The following is a 19073-nucleotide window of genomic DNA, read 5'->3' as shown; positions in this document are numbered from 1 at the left end:
ACGAAGGTTATCGCGGTCCGTTACAAATAGAAATGGCCAGCAAAAGTGTATTATGAGCCCAAAAAATGCCCCCAGAGAGCCTGCTATGGAGGCTACATTTTATACTACTAGTAGAGATTTCGGTTAGGTACTCATTCCTCGATTCTTCTACAGTTTGTACGACTCCTTATCCGGCTCTTCTTCAGTTTAATGCCAAATAAAGCTTTATACTCTTTCAAAAAGAACTGGAAAATGACCTGGGTCCGTAACAAAATTATTTAACTTATTTTTAAGCCATTTTTCCCTGTCACGACTTGTATTGTCAAATCCATTACTAAGTACTGATGGTAAGGGGTTCTGTTAAACTTTAAGCTACTTGAAATACACTGTTGGTAAAATATCATAATCAAAGCATCTCCTGAGATGTAGACAAACGTTCCTGGACATATTACTCATTAGGGACCTTTGACATATTGCCCACAGTGACTGTATCTCGCTATTCAAGTGGAGTCTTATTGACTTATTGTTTATAGCAAGCTGTAGCTATGAGTAAAACATTCATGATTAAAGGTGTCAATCTCTTATTTGTGTTGTTATGCTTCCTGACTTTGCACAGGTATGGATGAGGAAAGCTGTGGCAATTCCCCGGAAAACCTGCCTGTCGAACAATCTGGAAACGAGGCGACAACTGAGGAAACATTGCTAGATGAAGACAGGGAAATTTGCAGTGAAGACTTCATACTTGAGAAGGATAAGTTAAAACCTACAGGTGACAAACCCTTCAGGTGTGACCAGTGCGACTATTCTGCCAGATGTAAAAGTCATTTAGACGAGCACCTCTATACGCACTCCGGTGAGAAACCTTACCAGTGTAGCCATTGCGACCACAGAACAGCTTATAAATCTGCTCTAGCTCGACATATGAGAAGGAAACATGCTGGCGAAAAAGTTCTCAATCATTCTACAAGCGAAACAGGAGACAAAGAGGACAGGACAACAACTATGGAAGAGCAAAGGGACAAGGAAACACCCTATCAGGAAACCTGTGCTGAAAACTTCACCCTTGAAATGGAAAAACCGAGAAATGCAGATGGAAAACCCTACAAGTGCCCCCACTGTGACTATTCTGGAAAATATCAAAATCATTTAGACAAACACCTGTGCAAACACATGGGCGAAAAGCCCTTTAAATGCGAGAAGTGTGAGTTTATGTCTGCTTACAAGTCTGCCCTGATTCGACATCAGATAGAGCAACATACGGGCCTAGTACGTATCAGGCAATTCAGAAAAAAGAAAAGCATCACAGACGAAGAGACTGCGGATGTGGAAACGGAGCCGAGCAAGGAAAGAAAGACATCCTGGGAGGAAACATGCAGTGAAACGCCCCCTTGTGAGAAGGTTAAGGCCAACTGTGGGGTTCACATTCAAGAATTGTCCGAAAGACATCCTGGGAGCGAGACAAACAGTGGCGAGGACCAGGCACATGAAAAGCAAGTAACCTTGGAAAATGAATCTCTGTGCGAAGGCCCTTATGATGAGAACTCCAGTCAGCATGAAAAGACAATGTCATTACGATTACGAAAGAGAAAGCATGCAAAGGAAAGGGCACTTAGCTGTGACACGTGCGGCTCATCTACTACATGCCAGTACCACTTAGATAAACAAAGGGTCTACAAACCCTACAGGTGTGATGCGTGCGGATACAGAGCAAGAACCTTGTCAACTCTGTCCAAGCATATGCGAAAACACCGAGGTAAAAAACGCCACACGTGTGGTGAGTGCGGATACAGGGCCTCCGATCCCTACTCCCTGACCAGACACATGAGGAAGCATACCGGCGAAAGGCCCTACAAATGCGCCCAGTGTGACTCGGCTTTCACACAAAGAGCACATCTAGAGGACCACATGATCACACACTCCGGTGAAAAGCCGCACCGATGTGGACATTGCAACTTCAAGTCAGCTTGGAAAGGTGCTCTAAAACGACACATGAGAAGGCAGCATGCTGGCGGAAGACAAGGATCGATCGACGCCGAAAGGCCCCACAAATGCAACCAGTGCGACCATACTGCTACCAAGAAAAGACACGTGCACAGCCACATGATTACGCCCGCAGTTGTGAAACGGTACCTGTGCGGTCAGTGTGACTTCAAGACTACTTGGAAGCGGGCTCTAACCCGACATATCATAAGGCAACACCCCGACTCTACAAACGAGACAAACACCAATGACGACAACACAACAAGTGAGAAAAGCCAGCAGAGCAAGAAAATGAAAATATTCTCCCCTGAAACCTCCAGCCCCCAAATGGAAAAGCCCCGCGGTGGTTTTGTATCTGGAAAGTGGTCTGCAGCACAAACTGAGAACCAGAGAAACGATGGAGAGTCCGAGAGCCGGATAGAAGAAAGTCAGCTGGAGGGGGAAGATAGAATTCTGTGCGAAGAAACTGAAGATGTGAAAGACAAAGAAACGTCATCAACTGGACATGCGCAAACGACCGAACGATCTAAAGGTACATTTAAGCCCTACGGTTGTGAGGAGTGTGGCTACAGAGCGGCTACAAGGTATAAACTGTCAGAACATATGTTGAAACACAGCAGTGACAAATGTCACAAATGTGAAAAATGCGACTACAAGACGCAGTATAAGTCTGCCCTTAGTCGACATGTAAAAACACACATAGGTGAGAAACCTTACAAATGTGATCAGTGCGACTATTCTACTACACGGAAAGGGCGTTTAGACAAGCACATGATCCAACACACAGGTGAGAAACCCTACACTTGCAAGGAATGCGGATACAAGACAGCCATGAAGAATAACTTTTCCAGGCACTTGAACATACATTTGGAAGAGAAACCCTACAAGTGTGACGAGTGTGAGTTTAAAACGACTGACAAGTATTCCTTCTCGGCCCACATGAGGCTACACACCGGGGAGAAACCGTACAAGTGCCACAAGTGTGACTACGCCGCAACGCGTAGGGGCCCTTTACGCAGGCACGTAATCAAACACCACGGCGACGAACGATACAAGTGTGAAGAATGCGGACACCAAGCGACTGATACGTTTCACCTATCCAAACACAGAAGAACACATACTGGTGAAAGACCCTACAAATGTGACCAGTGCGACTATTCTGCTGCAGAGAGAAGCAATTTAAAGCAACACATGTATATACATACCGGCGAGAAACGCTACAGTTGTGACAAATGCGGATACAAGACGACATTTCACTCTGCGCTCAACCGGCACAAGAGAACACACACCGGTGAGAAACCTTACAAATGTGACCATTGCGATTATTCTACCGAACGGAAAACGCGTCTAGAAATACACATGGCCACCAAACACACTGGAGAGAGAACCTACACGTGTGACTTATGTCAGTACGTGACAACCCAAGAGAGTCGCCTATCACGACATGTGAAAAGTCACACAGGTGAAAAACCATTCATATGCGATCTTTGCAACTTCGCTACTGTGACAAAAAAAATGTTGAGAAAACACATGTTCTCGCACGGTTTGAAGCCCTTGATGTGTGAGAGATGTGGCTACAGGACGGCGTATAATGAAGAACTAACTGTACACATGAGGACACACACAGGCGAGAGGCCTTTCAAATGTGACCAGTGTGACTATTCTGCCGTACGGAAGAGCTTTCTGAAACGACACATGCTCAAGCACACCGGAGAGAAACCCTACATGTGTGAAAAATGCGGACACAGAGCCAGAACGAGCACTGAGCTGTGCGTCCATATGAGAACGCATACAGGTGAACGACCACACAAATGTGACCGTTGTGACGCCAGGTTTGCCAAGAGAGCGCATTTAAGGGAACACATGTTCACCCACACCGGTGAGAAGCCCTACAAGTGTGGGAAGTGTGATCACACAACGGCGTACAAGTCTGCCCTGTCCCGGCACACGAAAGCTCATGCAGTGGAGACGTCTCGGATCTCCCGGCGAACGGAACAAGCTGCGGTCGAAAAACCCTTCAAGTGTGACCAGTGCAACTATTCAGCAGACCAAGAGCGCGCCTTGTATCAGCACGCGTTTATACACACCGATGAGAAACCCTACAACTGCGAGGAATGTGACCTCAGCACAGCTCATTTTTCTGCGCTATCTCGACACATGAAACGCAAACATGGAAGAGTACCAGAAAAAATTCCAGTTGAAAGACGATTCAAATGTGACCAGTGTGACTATTCCGCCGATGACAAAAGCCAACTATCCTTACACGCGGCCAAACACTCCGATGATAAACCCTACAAGTGCGAGAAATGTGACGTCACGACAGCTTATAAGTCTACACTGTTACGGCACATGAGACATAAACATGCTGACGAATAGTTAAGAAAATCTTTCTAATGTGAACTGAGTGACTACTTAACACTGCTAAACAATAAACCAATGCAAGCGTATTGAGGAATGTTTGCAAAGTTTACATGTAGAAACATTCATAGACAAGGACCAGTAGTAGACCCTACATATTGTATGTTGACTACTGACTCAGATCTTCCTTTGTCTAGTAACACATTGAGAAGTAAGTCTTCTCCCCTCAGGGGAATTCCTTTTAAAGACTAACCCCCAGAGGTCGAGGTCCCTTTGTAGCATGTCTTCCCCGCTTTCTTTGACTTTTCAAGTACAGCCCATCGCCGGCAAAAGGAAAGACATGGTAGAACTTGAGTACTGTAGTTTGTTGGAAAGCCTGTATGTGTAACGATTGTGACCACAGGTCATTCTTCTATATAAGTTACATTTTCAAAAGGGAAAAAGCTTAAATGTGTGATAAAAAACTTTACCCTTGATACAGCTTTTAAACATTTTTGCCATGTTAACATTACGAATTTTTTTGTATATATTTATATGTTAGAAATAAAAGCACATGATGTTTATATTGATGTACTCTCCAAGGAGGAGTTAGGCTCCATCTTGTTTTCGAAGTCTTTGCAAGCGTTTTTGTTGGACATTCTATTTTGTCAGCTTTCCTTTGTGTACACTTTGTGTACATTTGTCTGCTCTTTGCTGATTTTGACCAATTTAATCAATTCATTCTATCAATTTTGATGCGTCTTATCTCATGCGTCCCTTCACCATGCCTTTATCTGCATTCTTTGTAAATATACATGTAGGCGAAGTTGGTCAAATAGATGTTTTGCAAGTTGTTTGTTACCCAACTATGCCATTGAGTAAAATAAAAAATTTTAAGAGTATGTCAACTATTTTTTTACACCTTTAAGTAATTCAATGGTATAGTTTGATTATACTCCAAGAAAAATAAGAACGATGGTATGCTATAATTGTACTTTATTATACAATCTATCATTATTATTTTTTATACTTTTGCCCATATTTACATTTTATTTGACTTTATGGATGACATCCTCTGGAAATGTAAACACAAAATTCAATGCTAGCGCAAGCACTAAGTACAGTAGAAGCCGCTTAATTGCACACCCCATTTGCCAGCGTATTTCGTGCAATTATCCGGGTGGTGCAATAATGCGAATTTATCTTGCTGGACCGCACTGGTTTGGGATTTTGGGATTCCGTGCAATAAACAGAAGTGTGTGTTTATCCGACGTGCAATTAACTGGCTTCTACTGTATACGGGTGAGGAAGAAATCGTCCATATCTCATTCATGACAAAATTGTTTTGCATAATGTTCAATTTGCAGGAACATTTCTTGAATGTACATTATGATTTTGCAAGAAAATCAAACTTTTACACCCTGGAACTCCGGCTTTGCCAACATTATAATGAACTTTATGCGTTGCAATAGAACCTCGCTAGAAGGCGCTAATGTCAGCAAAGGTGTCAAAAGGCCAAAGTTCATTGTTGGGTCAGCTCGCTATCAGGAGAGCGGGCGAAAGTTTATTACTCTCACTTATTTCGTGATTTTTGCCGACTTTTGTGATCTGTATGCGTGCCGGGTGTGTTGTAGGACTGTGTAGCGCCATACTGACGGTACTGTGTGTAGTTTGGGGTGAAGAAAGCGACGTTAGTGGCCTGGACTCGTGTGAAGGGGGCGGGGCCAGGTGTGAAGACGTGGACTTACAGCAGGACAGGTACACAACATGTGAGATCACTGGTCTATTTTTATTTTTTTAGATCTGTAGTTTAGAATTGGCAGAGAAAAACACTCCAGCCAGTATGTCGTACCAGACTGGACAGTCCACATAGACGTATAATGACAAGCTGTGAAGAGTCAAAATTCATTTAATAATTGCATCCAATTATTTTAAACCACTGGTCAGCCTTCACAAATAACAGACCTTAATTTGCAAATGACCATCCTGAAGCTACATACAAATCATGTCCTCAACCAGATTTCTCTCTCAAAAAGCCATACTTGTGACGTCTTTGAAAATCACTTTGATAAACATAGATTTTAATAAACCCGAATCATGTCACCAATCAAAGCCCCTCTCGAACCCAGGTCTTTAACCAGCTGATGTCTGCTTCTGTGCGGGCTGCAGCTCGAGCCATGCGGGCCGTCGTTGTGAGGGAGTTCGGCGGGCCGGAGGTTCTCAAGGTCGAAGAGGTCGCCGTTCCACAGGCTGAAGGCAAACAGGTGAGTTTGTTTATTAGTTTGTTTATGAATGAGAGAGTTTTGCAGGACAGAGGTACTGAAAGTGGAGAAGGCCTGCCCAAAGGCTCAGGGCAAAAAAGTAAGTCTTATTGTTCCATTATAAAGCTGACAGCACAAACTTAAGGCATTGCACAAGGCATTGCACATGGTTTATAATCTCTGTTGTTTTTTATCTACATGTAAACTTAAAAGAGAATGACATGATGGATGAACAGCATCATGTCAAAGTTGACAGACAGACAAGAGAAAAACATAATATACACAAACACGCACGCACACACAAATTATCACATACACACACACACGTATACAGGTGGACTATAGCTGACAGCAGCCCTGTACATTATTGGAAAGAATTTCTCTTTTGCATTATTTTCTCTTTTGCTTTCACCATGTTCAACACCATATATAAAACCTTTTGCAGGTTTTGATCAAAGTCTCTGCCGTCGGAGTGAACCCAGTGGAAACCTACATCCGGAGTGGCACACACAACATCAAGCCACCCCTGCCCTGGACCCCCGGCTGTGATGTTGCTGGGGTGGTGGAGGAGGTTGGCAAGGAGGCTACCAAGTTTCAGGTCAGTGCACCAGCACCACCTATCGGTATAGATCAGTATTACACCCCCACCAAATGCCGGCCCGCTGATTTTTTTTCAGAAAAAGAAAAAACGGTTTTGTACTGGTACCCACCCGTAAAAAGGAGACTTTATGTTCACCAGGGGTAGCATGACTTGAACATCAATGCAACAGGGCACCCTACTGGAATAGATCAGTACTACAGGTAGATAGTTACCAGTTAGAAACCAAATGATAGTAATAGTACTAATGTGCAACTTTGCTTTCAGACAGGAGACCATGTTTTCACCAGGGGTAGCATGACTTAGTGTAGCAGAGTCCCCTACTGGAATAGATCAGTACTACAGTTATAAATCAGTGAGTCAATGATAGTCAGAAGTAGTAGTAGTAGTAGTAGTAGTAGTAGTAGTAGTATCCATTATTTGATTAATTATAGCAATAAACTGTGATTTTGCTTTCAGAAAGGAGACCGTGTGTTCACCAGAGGCAGCGTGACAGGAGCCTATGCTGAGTTCACCGTGGCGGAAGAGGACACGACCTTCAGGCTGGCGGATCGGCTGTCGTTCCAGCAGGGCGCCGCCATCGGGGTGCCGTACATGACCGCGTACCGGGCGCTGTTTCACAGGTGAGAAGATCTGCCTAATGCCCAGTGGCATGCTGGTTCATTTGATCACCTCCTTGATAACTCATAAGTTCGGAGTTTTGAGATCTAAGCTTGTATTTGCTAAAGGAGGTATGATAAGTTGGATGATAGATATCTTCTGACTTCCAAGTTCAATTGACAGCTAACCATAACATCAGAAAACCTAGAGGTTTATCAGAAAATGTCCCAATCTTCCATATGAATATCTAAAATGTGCTGAAAGCACTCCTGCATGTAAATATAGGGATCATAATGATGGTCAGTGGGTTTAAAAATTAAATTCTGGCCTGTGGTCTATTTACCAAGGTTTTTGTAAACATACAGTATGAATTCTTTTCATTCACAGTGTTAGAGTGCACAAGAAAACGATATCCAAAATATGTCAAGAAAAGCAGTGAGATCAATTCTTTATTTTACATTGATAGTGAATGGTGGTTGATAGATAACAATACTCTGTCTGTCACAGGACCCATGGCAAGCCTGGTGAGACTGTGCTGGTCCATGGGGCAAGTGGAGGGGTGAGTCTTGTTGTGTATGAGCCACTATGTGTACACTCTTCAAGCAGAGGTTTGTGGGGAAAATCATAACCTTTTTCTTATATGCCATCTTTTTCTATCAGCCTCCCCACCAAGAAGACTGATTGAAATAGATGGCATATAAGAAAAATGTCACAATTTTCCGCACATGTGTACATGAAGGCCTTAATGTCGCAACACAATTCTGAACACAATTCTGTTGAAAGTCATAATTTCTTATGACACTTCACATTGCTATCACTGACCACATTTGTGTGAGATCTTTGAGCAATTGGCTCCTTTTCTTACAATTTTTAAGAGTCAGTGCACAAATTTCCTCCAGGAAGTTCCACATTTTAAAGTTGATATTTGCTACATTGCAGGTCGGCTTGGCTGCTGTTCAGCTGGCAAAGGCTCATGGGATGGTTGTCATGGGAACGGCAGGCAGCAGTGAGGGGATGGAGCTTGTGAAGAAGAACGGAGCGGCGCATGTCTTCAACCATAGGGAGGAGGGGTACATGGACAAGATCATGGTAAGATGTCTCACAGTCATGTAAAGACATCTTACAGCTTGATAAAATGTCTTAAGTTACAAAGAGGAGAGGTACACTGATGAAAGAGGTTCCAATGACAAGGTTATGGTAAGATAGAAGTTCATGTGCATGGAAGAAAATTTAGTCTTTGTACAGGTTTTTTTTAACACGTCAGTAACATGTCTAACATTAAATCTTGTGAAAGTGTGAACTTTTGAACCAACACAACTAGCACGCCCAGATGATGATGATGATGATGATGATGAGAGATAGTCATCGCTCCTCCGATCCAAATGTCTCTATTCCACTGTACTGCAGCTGTCTTTTATCCACATACAAAATTCTAATGCTTGACAATGTGTTCCTCCTTACATGTATAAACAAACATGTTCACATAATGGGTGATTCCTGTCACTTATCCTTGAGTAGTGGAAATTAAGACAAACACATTTGAGTTCTATCGCCAGGCAGCCAATACTTTGTTTGTTTGTTTGTTCTACAGGCAGCCACAGCAGGGGTAGGGGTGGACCTGATCATTGATATGTTTGTTAGTGTACTTTCTTGTTTACCTGTTTGTTTGTTTGTTATACAGGCAGCCACAGCAGGACTTGTGAGTGGAAATGATTATTGGGATGTTTGTGCATTTACCTGTTTGTTTGTTCCTTGTAAAGGCAACCAGAGCAACCAGAGAAGGAGTGGACATGATTATTGAGGTGTTTGTTAGTTTGTTTACTTGTTTATTAATTTTTTTGTTTGTTCTACAGGCAGCCACAGCAGGAGTAGGGGTGGACTTAATTATTGAGATGCTGGCAAACGTGAACCTGGAGAAAGATTTGGAGTTGCTGGCCAGGCACGGGCGGGTGGGGGTGAGTTTCAGCTCATCAAATTGCTTAATGAAATAATATGTGTATAATATGGAGAGAAATTGTACTTCATTTTGTGAATTTGTCTTGTTAAGAAATGATTTCCTGCAGTAAAATCCTTACAGTCCTAACAGGATATGGTCTCACTAGAGCTGTGGTAGGTTGGCATCATCCTACGGAGTGATTTAACAGAGCACTCAACGAATCTTATAGTTGAAAAACAAATCTTTCAAATTAGAATGCAGCAATGTACCACAGTCCAGTGAAACAAGAGCCAGTACTGCTTTAGTAGATTATAGTGTCAGTACACACTTTAGTGTGATGTAAGAACTGTATTGTAAGTGATAGTCATTACGTATACCCTCTTGTGAATTTTTTTTAATGGTAGATTAACACAAAACGTTCTCCTTTTTTCTACAGTCAGTAGTTTTTTTTACAGTCACATACTCTTTGCATGTAGACATTAGAGAACAAACTTAGATAACTGAAGTACTAAGTAACTCAGTTATAAGTGTGTCTAAGTTATTCATATGAAGCAGGGAGCTAAGCCTCACCCTGTTCTGTAGGTTGTCGGCTCTCGTGGCCGGATAGAAATTGACCCCCGCCTGTTCATGACCAAGGAATGCTGGGTAATTGGTGTCGGGAGGGACACGGAGGTGAGTCAAGGTCAAGGGCAGATGGGGGTCATCTCAGATGTCGTGTATGTTTCATCTGCCACAAAAGAAATTCAGTTGTTTCTAATGTCTAAATCAAAGCCCTAAAAACTGATAGATATAGAAAATAATTGTGATGAATTCAATTGCTTCCACAGCTATAAACATTGTAACAGGAACAATATTGCCATAAAGCATGGGGCAGTATGTTCCTTATAAGGTAAATATAAATCAATGACATTAAAGAGAAACCTCCTTGGTTATCTTTACCTTTACTGAGGCTGAGGGTAAATTTTCAAAATGCCCTATGTCTTTTCAAATTCAAGTTTACAAGAACCTTCTGGACTTTTTGGAGGAAAAGTTCTGAAAACAGCTGATGTACTTCCTTTGTGGCGTGACACACCCATGACACTGTGCCCTGCCTGCTATGCTGATGAGAGACAGTGTGTGTACATGTCTGTCTGCCGTTGTACCCAGGTTGTAGGCAATAGGGGACCGACCCAGATCAACGCTCGTGCAGCCATGACCAAAGAAACCTCCATCATAGGCGTAATGCTGTACCATATGGATGCGGTATATTATGCTTTGCTTACTAGTATCTTAAGCTAAGAGCACAACCCCCCGTATGTGCAAATACATGCTGTCTATGTGTCAAAACGTGGGCAATCTTTTTGGATCCATAAGTGGTAAGTACCGCCTCCGTACGAACTCGTAGGGAATCCGACGGATTTTGGAGCACACAGACATGCCATAGAACGTTACGTGCAGGCAAAAGTTTGCGTGCCGTCGGGCTGCGGATTCGTCCCCTGTACGTGCCAGTATGGTGGACGCGCCTGCCCTGTACAGCCTGAAAGTTTTCAGTAATATGCCGAGGACATGGCCTCCCAAAAAATGTGCAGACAAATTGCACATACGGCATGTTGACTGCCCTTAGCTTTAAAGGCAACTTTTTCCTCTTTGTGCAGCTACTTAATCATAGACTTCTAGCAGTGCTGGCTTGTTTTTTATGGGGGAGCACTGGCTTAATATTTGAAATATTTGTAAGGTTTTCTAATGCTGGGAGAGGGAGTTTCTGTGTGTCTTTAGCCCATGTTGAAAGTTGCAAACAAGGACTCTCATCATGAAATAAAAGCCAGTGCTGCCAGATGTATGCATCTTTGAACCGATTTTACGTCATAGAAAAGAAAGTTGAATGCCTACAAATGTTCTTCAGATTAAAAAAAAAACGTTTTGGCCAGAAGAGTACCAAATTGAAGATCAGCAGTATTTAAAACTTCATGCTTCCCAGTAACATTTGCAGCAAGTTTGTCCATGTGACATCTCAGATCAGATTCAAATTCTATCTTTTTTTCTCATTTACTCTGAAATGGACTGGCCTACAAGAAATTAATGATACAACTAAAGAAACTAGAAAAAGAAAATTCAAAGATTTCGTTTGCTGCCTTCCGTAGCTTGCTTTTCTTTTAATTTGAATTTGCATTTCATGGATTTAGTGTCCATATTGGCAATCCTGCTTTTATTATTTATATCTATGCTGTCATCATCATCATCTTTCATCTGGATAAATCTGGTGACGAAGAGAGAAAGTTCTATGCTATACTCCCCTTCTTTCCCTGATGTAATTGTCAAACCTTCCAAAAGAAAGCTTGAAGTTGAACTCCGTTTTTGCATACGTAACTGATATCCAAATACAATTAATCTCTACAACTGGATAATAAACAGAGAATTACCTCCGGACGTTTCGAGTGGCATCCATCACTCTTCTTCAGTGTCATTAGAATGAACTGGCACTAGTGGCAGAACAATATATAACTATAAAATAGTTTAGAATGTCAGAGTCACTAATTAACTCATAAGGATTGTATGCAAATGTCACTCAAATATAAAATCATGTTGTGTAGTTGCCTATCGTGAGACAAAAGTTGCTGTCTGCCTTTGCATGTTTTGTGTGTGCAATCCATCCCAGTATAGAGAAAGCTTGACCCTACATTTGCATGTTGTTGTTTTTGTGCCTTCCAGACGGAACTCGGTGAGACAGTGGCAGCCCTGTACGCAGGCTTCACCCAGGGCACCCTGAACCCTGTTGTGGGGAGGGAGTATAGCCTGGAACAGGCTCCTGAGGCCCATAAGGACATCATAGAGACTAAGTCTGCCATGGGCAAAGTTGTGCTCACCGTATAAAGTAATGCTGTACTTCAGTTTAAAGATTATCATAATGTGCATGGAAACAGTCACTGACTTAAGATAACAGTTGTTATCTGCAGCGTCTGATCATTTCCAAAACCATATCCATTTGCTTGAGTAATTGCTATTTGGGGTATGAAAAGTTCATGGGAAAGTTGTGCTCACCATATAACATGCATTGGCATAATACCGGTCATAAGCCTTATACCGGTCGATTAAAAATAGTGGAACTTAAAGAGATCTACACATGCAACAATAGTTATTTCTGAGGTATGCACACTTCAGACATCTAGGTGTCCAATACATAATTTACAAAGCATCGATAACAATGCATTCGAAGACAACAAGGCCAAAAGTTTTCAGGTCATTTTCGGGGCAGGCGAGCTCGTCGTGGGACAAACACACTGTCACGTTCATCGCCAGATTTGTAGATAATAATCACATGTGCTCACGGCACAAGACAAGCATGATTCAACAGCAATCTTGAATTTCTTTTGGTGACCTACAACTCGTGTAAAAGTGTGAGGAACCGTTGCATTATCGCCCGGATCTACGGCTGAATGGGTCAAATTGAACGTACGCCGCCATTTTCCCGCCATTTTTAATGCTACGGCCAGCAGTAAAGTTTTACGTCATAGCGGTTGTGACGGACCAAAATTAAATGAAAATTCTTGTCAGTATACGCCCATTTTCTCATGACTTTTTGTATGCTCATGCAGATTTTTGTTTTGTGCAACTACTAACAGGAAAGAAAGGAACAACAGAGGATGTATAAAGGTACATAGCGGCAGTTAATTGTGCCGTGTTTCGTTCGACCGGTATAGTGCACCCCCTTCCAACCACGCGCCCGTTCTCCGTGCAATTCCGCGGTGTGTTCTAATTACGATATTATGTTTTTAGCAGGACCAGAGAGACAAAATAATTTACACAGAAGAAGTGGCAAAGGTAAGCTGTAACAGCAACATGTAACTGGAGAAAATGATGCGTTGATCATTTGCCAAATTAGCATTGCTTGAGAAATTGCAGTAAACCGACCGGTATTATGCCAATGGATGTTAAACTAATGCCATACTGCAGTTTGAAAATTTAACATGATGTGCATTGAATTTCATTTAATGGTGAAATGGTAAAAATATGAAAGAGGGCATAATGGGAACCAAGTTTGCAGTTGGCAAAGTTGTGTTCACCATTTAAACTAATTCTGTACTTTGGTTCTAAGTCTCACTGGTTGTCATAGTGTGCATTCATTAAATGGTGAAAAAAAGAGACATTAATGGTGAAATGGTAATATGAAAATGAAACATGGGCAAAGTGTTGTATCTCATATAAAATAATTCTATAAATTAGCTTAAAGTCATACAGATTTTTTTATGATTTGCACCCATAAAATGTTGATGAAAAAAAATTAATGTAGGGAACTCATCATATCGTAAAAGTAATTGTTAGGATATAAATAGAGCAAATTTTGCTTTGCTCAGCAACCTTGTCTATGACAAAATGACAGACGTTATAAAGTTTCCAAACTATAACCTGCACAGTGCCTCGACATGGTGTTAAGATCGAAGTTGCTTAGTGATAATTTTTAAGTCGAAAATTGTTGCATAGCAGTTACATTTTTAGATATACTGTAAATTGTGTCTTCCCAAGGGACTACCAGATTCAAATTCTCATCATATGACGTAGAACAAGAAGATACCATTGCGCTTTTGTGTGTTTGACTATCAATGAACCAGATTTCCCAAAATGTTATAATGTGTGTTGTTTACTTAGTGATGTAACTCTCTTTCTCTCTCTCATTGTTTCCTCCCATTCTTTCTCCATCTGTGCTTGTGTGTGTGTGTGTGTGTGCTTGTGTGTGTGTGTGTGTGTGCTTGTGTGTGTGTTTGTCTGTGCTTGTGTGTGTGTATGTGTATGTGCTTGCGTTTCTGTGTGTGTGTGTGTGTGTGTGTTGTCTGTGCTTGTGTGTCTGTGCCCGCATGTCTGTGTGTGTCTGTGTGTTTGTGGTTGCATGTGTATGTGTGTGTGAGCGTGTGTATGTGTATGTGCTAATATGCACCTATTTCTAACCTACGTAAAGGGGGTGAAGTCTGCCATCTCTGATTGCCATGTACATTTCTGCACTCTGCGTTACCGTAACATCCAGCGTGAGTGACCATCTAGTAAATCATGTGCTTCCATTTCGCGTGTCCAAAACCTTTTCTACGAATCACTTTACGAACTCGGACCCTGGAAGCCATCGATGTTGGGTGACCTCCTGAACCGTTGGACGGTCCGGAGCTAGTCGGAAATCACACAAAGTAATCTCGGGATATTTTTATTGAAAAACTGTCAAAAATCTTCCGATAAACAGGAGCGAAATCCGATACACCCTAATGTGGTCAACCCTGCCGCTCTGAATAAATCCTTTCTGGCTAATGAATCCGAGTTTACTGATATCTATATTTCATATCAGAGCTCTTCATTACGGTATTGCAAACTTCGATCTCGCTCTTCTCCTGTCCGCGCGGCGCAAGAATTATGAGGAAAATGAAATCTATAAATTTGATTTTCGCTTCTCTAAAACACCTCCCCATCGATTGCCATCAATTCACCCCCACTTAACTCTGCCCGGATAAATCTCGTCAATTAAGCATCATTAATCCGGGGTGCCATTAAATCAGGTACGAGCCGCACGCGTGCCGGGTTCGGCACGGAACAATGGGGAGACATCACCACACAATACATCCTTATGGTGTCGCCACGGGGCGTCTTAGTAAAGGGAAGGATGTAGGTCTGGCTAAAGACGTCCCCCACAAGACTTGGCGATGAGAAAATTGGAGCGCTGCATGCGATGTTCCGTGCCGGCCAGTGATTTTTCCGCGTAAATGGTCTGTAGTGATTGGAGGTGGTCCCTCCCAGCGACACCCGTACATGCCCCCGAAATTGCCTTTCCTCGTCCCATCCACTTCGCCGCTTAATTGATGAACAGGGGAAAGGTTTTCTTCATTATTTCTCGGCTTTGCTCCACTTTTCGTCTCACCTTTTTCTGTCCTGTCTGCTTGATTAAGTGGCGGACTGTCCAGTGATTAAAGAATGGGCGCTACTTTCATCTGCTATAGTGTAACGCGATGTCGCCTAGGGTAGGGCGAGTGCCAAGTTCGCCATCGGACAGACTGTCGTTCTTGGAGTAACTTTCTGTACTCTGTCTCTGCTCCCTATTGCTAAAGCTAACGTTCACCTAGACCTGCTCACCCGTGTTTGAGTAGAGCCACAAATTAAGAAACTACATCACGTTACTTGTAATAGTATCTGTCCTCCTCTGTGTGTGTGGATCATCACCTTTAGCCGCTTGTACTATAAATACTTTATAAAACAAGCGTTATGCGATACAAGCTTTGTTGCAAGGGTTAACGTTGACTCGGATTGCATAGTTGTTGACGTCTTGCAATAGTGAAAGTAGCTGTCGCTACCGTCATAAATTAGGCCAATTGCCTCTCCTCAATCGGTGTTACACAAACGCATGTGCTCTCTCTCTCGCACGCCCTGTCATCGTACAATAGTTGTCGTACTGTTTTTATTGCGATCAGTTCATCAAGGGTTTTATTACAAGGAAACGGGCCCGATGTCGCTATCATTGTGACATAGGGCACCTTTGTGTTTTACCTTTCGAGAGATCCAGTTTTAAGTTTTGGGTCTGGATTTTGTCTTGGGCCAAGCGGCAAGCATTCATTATAAACTAGGGCAATTGTCTCTGGATCTCCCTGTGTTCGACGGTCAATCGTGCGCTCTCAGAGGATGAACCGAACTGAACTGAACGTTTACCGCTACAGTCAGTGCCATCTGTACTATCCCGTTATTGTATTGCATTTGTTCGGAACTAGTACATCTAAAGGTACGAGCTTTGCTCTGTCATGCTCCTGGTGTCACCTCTCAGAGTTTTTCTGCTGCATCTATCTCTTCTACACGTACAGTGAAGATGAGACCCATGTCCCAGCCATTATTAACTAGGGCAATTGTCTCTCTTCAGACGCACGCACCTCTCCCCCCGGACCCACTCCTCCGAGCCGCCGGCCGAGATTTCGATCCGCTTGCTTGAGAGATCCAGTTTTATGGGTCTGGGTTTTATTTTGGGCGTGGATGTCCCAAACGGCAAATGTTATAAGCTAGCTAATGGTAATTGTCTCTGGATCTCCCAGTGTTACTTAAACGTCAATCGTATGCCCTCAAACCCTATTGTTGAATCATAGTTGTCCGGGTCAAACTATCTGCACTACCCAGTTGTTGGTCTTCCTTTCTTTCATCTACTCCATAGACTACTGCATGTATCTCTTCCACGTCGTACATTGAAGATGAACCCAGCCATAATTAACTAGGACAATTGTCTATCCCAGACGCACGCACCTGTCCCCCCGGACCCACTCCTCTGAGCCGCGGGCCGAGATTTCGATCCGCTTGCATGATAGATCCAGTTTTAAGTTTTGGATCTGGATTTTGTCTTCGGCCTGGATGTCCCAAACGGCAAAAATCATACACGGAGACAATTGCATCTATATCTGGATCTTCCAGTGTTACATACATTGTCAATTGTGCACCCTCAAACCCTATTGTTAAACTACAATTGTCCGGGGCAAATCTGCACTATCCTGTTATTGTACTGTATTGCCAAGGAGGTTATCCGTTGTCGAACTTGTCCGTTTTTTTTGTATTTTATTTACAGGTACACCAAGGATTGAGATGACTTCCATGTCCCAACCATAATAAACTAGGCCAATTGTCTCTTCCACCTGTTCCCTCCGGACCCGTCCCTCCGAGCCGCGGGCCGAGATTTCGATCCGCCGGTAAATCTGACACGTCCCGGCCCCGCCCCCTCCTGACCCTCGCACTCCCACCTCCTAATGAATGGGAACGTCTAATTTCTCAGGAGACGCGCTTAACGATATTTTCGTTTCAATCGTCCGCTGGCAGGCGACACGCAGGACTTAAAAGCCGTGCACTTTGGGTGGATTCATGTGGTGTCATACCGTATCGATCTGGCACCGGTAGGTACGACTGGACTGTGGGACTGGGAGGTATTCCAAGCAGAGGTTGGGTCGCGGAGATAGAAGTGGTTGGGATTTTTACTGGCTAGATTTCGCTTGAGGGAAGCTAGCTAGGTCAATTCTATCTCCGTGACCCGACCTCTGCTTGGAGAACATGTAGGAAGTGGACGGTCGGGGATGGGCTGAGTTGATCTCCAAGAAGATGTAAATTGCAGGTTCATGGCTAGGAAACGGTGAGGTCACCCTCAACAGATGAAAAGTGGTGGTTCGTGGCCTTGGGGAATAGCCTGGTATCGAGCCGTATTATAACCATATCATAGCTCCCGTTTCTTTTCTGTCCTCTACAAAATTTTCGGGAACTGTAATACGGCTGGATACCATGCTGGATGGAAGGGGTGAGGTCATATCCAAGCAGATGTAAGGTAGGGGTTTGAGCCAGGAAACGGATAAGGTCAGGGTCACCTCATTCCTTAGTCTTACTGCTAGTCTTTTCTCCGACCATCTCGCTTTTCTGTAACAGTTCTTAATGTTTCACTTTGTGTCTTGTTACCAAGCAAGTTATCTCCAAGGGGATAAAAGGGGCAGCTTCGGGGAAGGAAGGGAGTGAGGTCATCTCCAAGTAGATGTAAGGTGGAGGTTCGGGTCAGGGAAGGGGTGAGTGCGTTTCAGAGCAAATGAGGATCAAATAATGAGGAGCGGTTCCGATTGATGTAACACTCCAAACCAACCGAAGAACTCTAGTCAACTCTACTCAAAAAATCTTAACCCCCTCCCCGAAAATATCAACTTTCTCTATAGTCAATATCTAATCAAATTCGTGCATAATGAATGAAATATTGCATCGTAATTTCCAATTTTTATTGTGTCGTAAAATTGCATGATGATGTAATGAAATTGCAGATATGTATTAAATACACAAAATGCTCTAACTCTATATAATGATCACAAACACCATTGTCTTAAAGACCTTAAATCTAATCATCTACATAAAACCTACTGGTACTACGTATTGCACTTCATTGCCTTGTTTAAACAGCTTATATCATGTTTGTATCGTCGATTTCTTTGCTGAGGGCATAGTTCGTAGTCAAGTCAGATTTCTTAAAAAGGAACCTAAATTTCTCAAACAATTAACTAGCAGTGTCCAACTTATATTTCAATGATGACAACTCAGAGTTCTCCAGTAACAATCTAAAGTTCTCCGATAATAACTTAGAGTTCTCTAATAACAACTTAGAGTTCTCTATAATAACATAAACTTCTCTATAACAACCTATATATCTGCAATACTGATTGCATATAGTTCACCGAGTTTCAGCAAAACTTTACGTATTTACAGGCGCAGTTACACAAAACAGATGATATACTCCGGAAAGAAAAGAAACGCAAACACATGTATTCCCTTGTACCGGGCTACTAACATATACTTTGCAAATAGAACACTGTGGCTTATATGTAAATGCTAATGCTAATACAACTGTAACACTTTTAGTTTTCTTTTGAAGATTGCA

General features: G+C 42.7%; 3 protein-coding genes across 4 annotated transcripts; all 3 read left to right on the top strand.

Annotated features, from left to right (window-relative positions):
• Window positions 1–597: 597 nt before the first annotated feature.
• LOC118421894 (zinc finger protein 135-like) lies at window positions 598–1358 on the top strand. The gene is made up of 2 exons (XM_035829399.1): window positions 598–1096; window positions 1225–1358. Exons 1-2 carry the CDS (start codon window positions 598–600, stop codon window positions 1356–1358), a joined length of 633 nt encoding a protein of 210 aa, XP_035685292.1.
• Window positions 1359–1449: 91 nt separating this feature from the next.
• On the top strand, window positions 1450–5198 carry LOC118421239 (zinc finger protein 431-like). The gene has a single exon (XM_035828437.1). The coding sequence runs from the start codon at window positions 1543–1545 to the stop codon at window positions 4333–4335; it is 2793 nt and encodes a 930-aa protein (XP_035684330.1). The 5' UTR covers window positions 1450–1542; the 3' UTR covers window positions 4336–5198.
• A 323-nt stretch (window positions 5199–5521) lies between these two features.
• On the top strand, window positions 5522–12712 carry LOC118421249 (zeta-crystallin-like). 2 transcript variants are annotated; one of them, XM_035828451.1, is made up of 9 exons: window positions 5522–6065; window positions 6426–6560; window positions 7003–7155; window positions 7615–7778; window positions 8263–8314; window positions 8695–8844; window positions 9609–9710; window positions 10274–10363; window positions 10838–10973. In XM_035828451.1, the coding sequence occupies exons 2-9, from the start codon at window positions 6441–6443 to the stop codon at window positions 10967–10969; spliced, it is 963 nt and encodes a 320-aa protein (XP_035684344.1). In that variant the 5' UTR covers window positions 5522–6065; window positions 6426–6440; the 3' UTR covers window positions 10970–10973. The 2 variants fall into 2 exon arrangements, with proteins under 2 accessions (XP_035684344.1, XP_035684345.1); XM_035828452.1 differs by lacking the exon at window positions 10274–10363 and adding an exon at window positions 12380–12712 and having other exon boundaries at window positions 5523–6065; window positions 10838–10933.
• The last annotated feature ends 6361 nt before the right edge of the window (window positions 12713–19073 follow it).

The sequence above is a fragment of the Branchiostoma floridae genome, chromosome 8 (assembly GCF_000003815.2).
Source record: "Branchiostoma floridae strain S238N-H82 chromosome 8, Bfl_VNyyK, whole genome shotgun sequence".
Classification (NCBI taxonomy): domain Eukaryota; kingdom Metazoa; phylum Chordata; class Leptocardii; order Amphioxiformes; family Branchiostomatidae; genus Branchiostoma; species Branchiostoma floridae.
The sequence above is the reverse complement of the archived record's forward strand: the minus strand, read 5'-3'. Positions and strand labels throughout refer to the sequence as shown.